General features: G+C 36.7%; 1 protein-coding gene across 1 annotated transcript in view; it reads left to right on the top strand.

Moving 5' to 3' along the window:
• The first annotated feature begins 3329 nt into the window (after positions 1-3329).
• Positions 3330-8913, top strand: part of itga9 (integrin, alpha 9) — a 159632-nt gene continuing 154048 nt past the window's right edge. Inside the window, exons 1-2 of the mRNA XM_088601479.1 lie at positions 3330-3825; positions 6244-6371. Coding sequence (XP_088457605.1) covers positions 3647-3825; positions 6244-6371 — 307 coding nt within the window. The 5' untranslated portion in view covers positions 3330-3646. The remainder of the gene's footprint in view (positions 3826-6243; positions 6372-8913) is intronic.

Below are 8913 nucleotides of genomic sequence, written 5' to 3'. Positions count from 1 at the left end.
AAATTTCAGGTTAGTGCCAAGAAAGCAATTTACTTTATTTCAACTATCCATTGAATGTGCAACAATTGGGCCCATTGAAAGGGAACCTCCTGCTTTTCAGAGCAGAAAAGAAAAGTCTAAACTGTTTAACTAACACCTTCACAATAAGGCAGTATGAATCCGATACTACAAAATCCAATCATGACCTAAACAGTTTCAGATGATAAGCACAATCATAATATTTGAATAAGGTTCAGACATGCCACAATGAGCTTTAGCACAGTGTAAGACTTTTAATCAAATCTTTGGACACTTTCTTTTCCAAATAAAGTCAGGTATAAAAGAGTCACTTTGTTTTATACTGTATATTGTGGTGGAAATGAATTGGGATTTATGGAGAATAAGACATTAATTTGAGGAAAGATAGAGATCATAAACCCTGTAAAGTAACTATTAAAATAAGAGTTTAATGTCCAAATATTGTTCTGTGCAAACATACTGTATTCACCCCCAAATATGAAAATGATCTGGTTAAGTGGTTAGCATTGCTGCCTCACAGTGCTGGGGTCCTGGGTTCATTTGTGGACCTGGGGTGCTATTGGTGTGGAGTTTGTATGTTTTTCCTGTGTTTGTATGGGCTTCCTTCCACAGTCAAAAGGCATCCGGGTAGATTAATTGGCTTGTGGGAAAAATGGCCATGCTGTGAGTGTGTATGTGTTTGTGTCCAGGGTATACCATTGCTTGCCAGGCTCTCCTGTGACCATTTACTTGATAAAGTGGTTAATAAATGGATGGATGATGTTTACAGATTTTTAAAGTGAATACTTTTAATCAAAACTTAAATGCTCGAACTGGGAACTTTTGTTGTGTGAAAGAAGTTAAATGCCAGAAGAAATGCAAAGAAAAATCAAAAATTAAAAATGTGCTGATTGTATAAGTAATCACCGCTTTTGTTATGGCATACCTAAAATTGTTCGGAGGCCAAAATAATGGACTCCATCTGTGTGCAGTACTAGTGTTTCACATGACCTCAGAATAAATACACCTATCTCTGTAAGCTCCCTCCTTTATTTAGTGAATTTCAATCAAAACAACTGGTTTAAAACAACTCAGGAATGAATAAGTACAGATCAGGAAAAGAATAAAATAAAACATCTGCAAACCTGAACTGGAAGAAGTGGTTAGAAAATGGATGCATAGACAAAATATCCCTTTGATAACTGTACAAATAACCATTAAAAGTGGAAAGTTGTACCTTCTTATAGTACCATCCTCACATTGCCATCAAGCTTGTCCTTCCAGCAGCCAAAGAGGAAAATGGTTAGGTTGTGAGGCAAACTCCAACTTTGAAAGAGTTACAGAATTCAATGCCTAAATCGAGAGAAAATGACCAAGAGTTATTCTAGTCATTCCACAAAGCTGACCTGTATGACATACCCAGCTCAAATTTTGCATGCAACAAAGCATTTAAGTGATACTGCATGTAGTAATCATGTGGTAAAGTTTTGTTGGTTTAAACCAAAATCATTACATACGGCACAAACCCAATACAATGCGTCACTGTTGAATACCTTCCCTACTGTCAAGAGACTGGAAAGCTTGTAAAGACTGATGGGGAAGTAGATAACATAGTACTGGCAAATCTTGGAGGAAATCTTGTTTCAGACTACTACAGACTTAAAACTGGGACAAAAAACAATCTTTCAGAAGGATAATAACCCAAATCCGAAACGACAATGAAGAGGCTTCATTGAATGAATGAAGTACTTTTGATTAGTGCAATCAAGTTCAATAGAAACTCTGTGGTAATTCTTAAAAATTGCTGTCCATCAACGATCCCCTTCCAAGCTGACAGAGCTTAAGCAAGTTTGCAAATAATTCTAATTTTATCATAAAAGACCGTCTGATATTGCTATTTCAGTTTTTTTATAACAAATTCGAGTGGCATAAAAATTAATAGTGGTTGAAAACAGTCAGTCCTGACGCCAGCTTGAGGACAAATAATTAAAAAAGGTTAAATAATAACACACCCTTCAGGAAATAGCGAACACAGGTCACATGGCTTCTTTAATTCTCTGTGAACAATTTGGTGGTTGAGACATAATTACCTTGAAACGTAAAGGTCACGTATTTAGAAAAGAAACTGCAAAATTAATTAAGCTTCTTTACTTTACTCTCCCCCCACTGATAGCTGATGTGGTGCGAACGTACTAGCGCACTTTGGTTGCCGTTGCATCATCCAGGTGTGTGGTACACTTTGGTGTTTTTGGAGGAGAGTCCCCATTACCGCCCATCTGAGTGGATTGTCCAGAAAAACGCTACATAAGTGGAAGAATGTAATAATAATAATAATAATAATAATAATAATAATAATAATAATAATAATAATAATAATAATAATAATAATAATAAAGCATTATAACACCATATAAAATCACAAGAAAATGAAGAAAATATTAAAGTAGAAGGTAGCGTTTTACCCGTTTGTCTCTCATTCCCTTTCCAAACAGGCTTCACACTACCAGAGTGAGACTCACAGGGTTAAAAAATAACTTCAGCAGTAACATGTCTTACGTCTAATTCCAATTGCTTACACAGAAACAGGTATTACACAGAAACAGTACAATTGTGTCTTAAATAAAGTTCATTTTGTCATTAAATCAATGTTATACAACACTTTGCCCCCTTAATACACATTTTAGTTATAAAAAAATCAAACTGAATATGATCGTGTTCTAGTTACCACGCACGTAATAAAACTTCGAATGACAGTATTTATGTTTTTGATTGTCTTCAATTTTGTGTTTGATGCCAGTTCTTTAATATTTGATATTGAAATGTGATAACAATACTGATATAAAACTTTGAAACTGGTCAAACCATTTAAAAAAATTAAATCAGGAACTGTCGTCAAAATCTACCATCCTTCTACCAATTATTTCTGTGTTCTTTAATACGCAATTAATCTCGGCATAACAATTATATAACTGTATCACTGATACTTTGTTTTTAAACCTTATTTCTATGTTTTATATTTTCTCAGAAAGATATGGCATTAGAGAATAAGTACTGTGTTAATGATTATGATGATTAAGGCAAAGATCATTAATAATAAAGATTGGTTTTTGATGACTATTTGGCTATCAAATGTTTTTAGAAACCTAGAACGCATATTTGTTTGCACTCCTGGAAAAGCTTTGACACGGTCAATTGGAAAGGTGTAATGAGGAGTTGTAAAAGGACATTAAGAAAAACATTCTACAGCAGATGGCAGCAACGTTCGTATTCTGCAGCCTGCAGCCGTTCGATGAAATATGATGCTGTAGTCTGAGACATACGCCTCTCTGCAGGCAGAAAAGAGTGTGAATAGCCAAAAGCAACAGAGTACCCCTATCTACTTCAGTGCTAAGGGCGCAGACTGCTCTGTGAAGGTCTGGACCACCGTTCTCTCCTGCCTTGGGAAGTCGTCGGTTTTTAAAACTTTTTTTCAAATTTACATTCGTCTACTTTCAGCTCTTTCATTATAGTTCAGTTGACGTACTATTTTGTTTAGTTCTACTTCAATAATTCGTTGCGTATTTTTTAAAAAATTGCTCGACCTTTTCCATCTTGTACTTTAAAATCTTATATTGGTTCTGAACACTCGAGGATATACCGTTATTGTAGGATGGCTGGGATTATGTTCAAAAGAAGAGGAGAAAAGTATGAGATATTTATTACTTTGATTTCTTTTTCTGTGGTTTATTCTTACAACATCGATTTAGAACACCCCATAGTATATGGCGGTAAAGATGGCACTTTTTTTGGATACTCCGTCCTGGAACATTACCATGATAATACACGCTGGTAAGTTAAAACTCACCTGTAAAATTACTCATCACTACTAATACGAAATGTGAAGCCGCAGAAATTTTGTGGAAAATTATTTTTCCAGTATGGCTGTGGAGTGCCCAAGTACTTTGCCTGTACTGCGCCACAAATTGATGTGTTTCCACTTTTAATTATTTTTATTATTTGGCAGGAGAACGATCTTTTGCGGCTGGTATTAACATAATCTTAACCTCACTCATTCTGTTAACCCCAGTGTCTGACAGGTGATGTATGGGTGAATTAGAGCTTTATGCTTTATTTGTTTAGTGAAATAGAAGTGTTACCAGTTTCAGTGGACGCTCTGAACCAAGGTGGTTTGTTGATTGGGTCAATGGCTTATCCTGCCGTCAGTCCTTTGGCAGTCACGTTTAGTAGCCTATATCCACATTACTAATTTTTATTAGATATTAATATTTTTTTGTTATTTTATATCTCCTGACGTTTATATTATTACTGTTCAGAAAGATTAAACACACCGTACATGTGTGCATTTAAGATTTATAATCTATATGCACAACTCTACCAAATTACTTCTGTACAAATGCCAGAGACCCAATATAGTTCCAGGCACATACTTCAATTTCTGTTCTTTGTTTTGTGTAAGAGAGCATTTCTTTTCTACTTCTAGCACAAATCAAATGAACCTGTAATTCTCCATGAAACTGTAAGTCTCCTTACACAGAGACCTGTTTTAAACTCTGGTTGTCATGGAAGACTTTTTTAAAAAGTAGAAACTTTACACAAACTATTGCAATCAAGATTATTTCCCTGTTTTTGGTCAACTAAATATACAGTATCATCAATATATCCCATTAACAGAACTGTCTCATCTAATTCTCATTTCTTTTAAATTTTGCCTCCTTTTCAGAGCCAAAAAAATTCACATGGCACTAATTGCTTGTAGGGGGTTAAAAATATCCTTATTAACCCTTTTTTTTTCTACATGATAGCTAAGACTTTGAGGCAGGAAGATGATTTCCATTCTTTATTGCTAGTTTAGTGTTGGGTGTTTTAAATAAATTTTGATTCTGAAAAATGATTCATGTAATGCTAGGTGTAACAATGTGAATGCCATATAATTGGATGTGTAATCAAGACCAAGTCATAAACAATACCAAAATACCACCAAAAACTGATAAAAGCACATTAGTACAGCCCTGTTGTATTAATACAGAGCTGTTGCACTGTGAACTGGTAGCTTTAGTTTTGTCTCAGCTATACAATTTTAAGCATAAAATCCTTATGTACTCTTGCTAATAATAAAATAGAACACTTAAAAGTAATATTCACCTAAACTGCATTGGTTACTTCTGCAATATTTTATCTGTAGAAGTATCATGCAATATTACTTATAATGTACAGTACTAGTATGTAAATAAAGCATAGCTTTCAAAACATTCAAAGTCAATGTTACAATCTTGCTTAGGTGTGTAGTGAAATTAGGCTGAAAGTTTTTATCTAATTGCCACCCAGTTCTGATTTGTTTTTCAGAAACATGCAGGGTGAAATAGCTTGAAAAAATAATACTTTGCCTCAAATTCCATGGGCTCAAAGACCTTGGGTTCTTTTACCTTGTTTTTTTTTTAAAGCAAACATTACATCAGACAATGCTTTTTTCAAGATATATATGTAATTTGGTCTTTTTAAAGTATATGTACATAGAAAGAGGACATAAAATGACAAGTTATTTTAAGAAAAGAAGAATAGCTTGTTTTAGATGAAAACACATGATTTTTCTTGAAATTATTTCAAAATATTGTTCTATGCCCTAATGGATTGCCAGTTGCTCACTTTTATTTGTAATGCTATGAAATGAAACCAGAATAAACTTTGGACCAATGAGCCAATATGCCTTGGATATGGAAATTACCTACCTATCACTCAGATTTAAAACATCTGTAACTCGTCTGTATCTCAGGTTTGTATGCTATTACAAAGTGTGACTTTGAGCATCTTGTGAAAGTCTACGATACTAGTGGTTTAACTTTCATATTGAAAAGGAGATCCCATTTGATATGAAACCCAATATGTATATACTGTATGCATATTCGTGTCACTATTATTTGTAATCAAAGGTATTACAAGAAGTTCCAGTACTGCCAACAGGGCAATTACACTATCTCTTCTGAACCCTTAGTCTATACATTTGTCTACAATAAAATGCATAGTAGCTGTTCCATATGGGCTTTGCTGAAAATTCTCAGGACTGTCAATGCTCAATGGGTCCCCTGTCTTTTAATTGAATCACAGGAGCTGGTTGTAGGGTTTATTTTACTGCTCTGCCTGTGTGAAGTCATGTCAGGGGGGCAGTGTCACAGCTTGAGGAAACTCCTACTGCATTGAATGAGTAGAGTATATATAAAGAAATGCATTGTTTTTTTTTCACTCATACAGGGTGTTAGTTGGTGCTCCTAAGGCAAACTCCTCCTTCAGCAATTCAGTGAAGACTCCAGGAGCCGTGTTCAAGTGTCGTGTGCACAGTAACCCTGAGAAGAGATGTACTGAGATCAACCTGGGCAGAGGTCAGTGCTTTCATTCTGCCTCTCAACTGCATGTTTAGAAGGATAAGCTAAAGCAGATGGATATTTCAATGAGTAACTTCAAATGCTCCATTATGAAATGTGCTAAAACAAACAAGCAGCTAAAAATAGCTGAAGGCATTGTGCAGAGGAGATGATAGTAGGTAAAACAAAAAATGGAAAAGGATACAGTTGAAAAGATAAAATAAGAGTCAAGAGAGTTTCATTTTAGGGTTACTGATACCCCTGATAACAAGAAAAAACTTGGGTCAGTGTGGACAGTTAATCAATATATTAGGGTGTCTTCTTAAATGTTTGGAATCAAGAGGGCTCCACTGACAGTCACACTTACCTTTGCTGGTAAAAGCTGATCAAAACGTTGCCAAGGACTGAGTGGAAAGTAAAGCTTCACTGCCAGTTCCTTGTGTGATCGTGGTGAATCAGTGTTACTATGCTAGTGCAATTCAAAGGAGTCACATGAGATATGTATCTGGTGATGTCAAACCACCATTAGCCCAACCCCGTTTGTTAAAGGAAATGCTTGCATCAATCTTGTCTTTTCAAACAATGAAGGGACAGTAAGATAGACAGAGGTGAGAGAACCATTAGGGAACTACGATCAAAACACGGTGTGCTTTGAAGTGTATTTTGAAGCTGTGCAGATTGAGTCCAAATCAAAAGACTACAACTTCAGGAAAGCGGACCTTTAAGGCATGAGACACTGTTTAAATGAAGTAGAATGGGATGGGACAGATATGTTATCAGTGGATGGCAGAAGCTTAAAGAGATTCTGCTCAAATCACAGAACATATTTATCCCAAGAGTTAAGTTGAAAAGTAGTATCCCAGATGGTTCAACACATCAATTAGGAAACATAAGAGAACACAAGTAAATTTGTACAAATAAATTAAAAACTCCACGAGTGCAATGTATAACAAGTACAGGTTAAAAAGAATATTCTAAATGCCAAAATGGAGACAGAAAGGAATATAACAATTGAGGCTAAAACAAAGAATTAAAAGTACTTTAAAGTTCTACAACAACAACAACAACAAAAAAACATTACAAAACCAGTAAAATGTGTCTGACAAAGATAAAAGGCCAAAAGCTATCACCCTGCAGCTCTCAACTGGCTACCCACTGAAGCTAAGCAGGGTTGAGCCTGGTCAGTACCTGGATGAGAGACCTGGGAAGCTATGGTTGCTGCCGGAAGTGGTGGTAGTTGGATCAGCGGGGGGCACCAACCCTGCTGTCTGTGTGGGTCCTAATACCCCAGAATAGTGGTGGGGACACTATACTGTAGTGGCACCATCCTTCGGATAAGATGTTAAACCAAGGTCTTGACTCTCAGTGGTCATTAAAGATCCCCGGGCATTTCTCGAGAAGAGTAGGGAGTTATCCCAGTGTCCAGGCCAAATGTCCTCCCCTTGGCCTTTACCGTGGCCTCCAAATTGTCCCCATGTATGATTGGCTTGCACTTGCCCTGCAATGGACTGGTGCCCCATGCCTTGAGCTCATTGCTTGCTGGGTAGACTCTAGCTTCCCGCATACATATACTGTTGTATAAAGCAATTTGGTAAATTACATGACAAAGATAAAAGTTGAAAGAGAAATTGCAGATACAGTGGGTACAGAAAGTTACCACCCGCTTTCAAAATGTTAACCTTTGTTTTCCCTAAAGCCCAAAGAGAAGATAAAATCAGACTTTTTCTAGTTGTGTTTACAGAGTGTACCTTGCAACGTCCAAGTGAAAAAAGAAAGCAACATTTCTGGAAAAAATAATAAAGTAGAATAACTGGGTTGGATAAGAAAACACCCCCTGAGTTAATACTACATGGAAGCACCTTTTACTTGAATTACAGCCTTGAGCCTGTTTGGATACATCTCTACCAACTTTGCCCACCTAGAGGAGGGAATATTTGCCTATTCCTCCTTACAGAATTGTTCAAGCTCAGTCAAACTGTGTGGTGACCATTGATGGACTGTCCTCTTCAAACCATTCTAAAGATTTTCGATGGGATTTAGGTTGGGGCTCCGACTAGGCCACTCAAAGACATTCACCTTCCTGTCCTTCAGCCACAGTACATTTGCTTTGGCAGTGTGCTTTGGATCATTGTCATGTTGAAAGGTGAACCATCTTCCCATTTTCAACTTCCTGGCTGAGGGCTGAGGGCTCCCAGTCCCAGCTGAAGAGAAACACTCCAACAACAGGATGCTGCCACCATCGTGCTGTACTGTAGGAATGGTGTTCTTTGGATGGTAAGATGTATTGGATTTTCGTCAGACATACCATTTTGCAGTCCAGCCAAATTTAAATCCAGTTAAATTTTGGTCTCATCTGACCACAGCATCTTTAAGGTGCTTTAGCAAAACAAACAAGACTTAATGTGGCTTTTTTTGCCACCCTCCCATACAGGCCAGGTTTGTGGAACGCTTGTGATAGTTAATCACATGCACACAATGACCAGTTTTTGCCATAAAGGCCTTTAGCTCATTCAAAGTTGCCATCAGCCTCTTGGTAGACTCTCTGATTAGTCTCCTTCTT

This window comes from Lepisosteus platostomus, chromosome 12 (genome assembly GCF_059453375.1).
Source record: "Lepisosteus platostomus isolate fLepPlt1 chromosome 12, fLepPlt1.hap1, whole genome shotgun sequence".
In the NCBI taxonomy this organism is placed as follows: domain Eukaryota; kingdom Metazoa; phylum Chordata; class Actinopteri; order Semionotiformes; family Lepisosteidae; genus Lepisosteus; species Lepisosteus platostomus.
The sequence above is the reverse complement of the archived record's forward strand: the minus strand, read 5'-3'. Positions and strand labels throughout refer to the sequence as shown.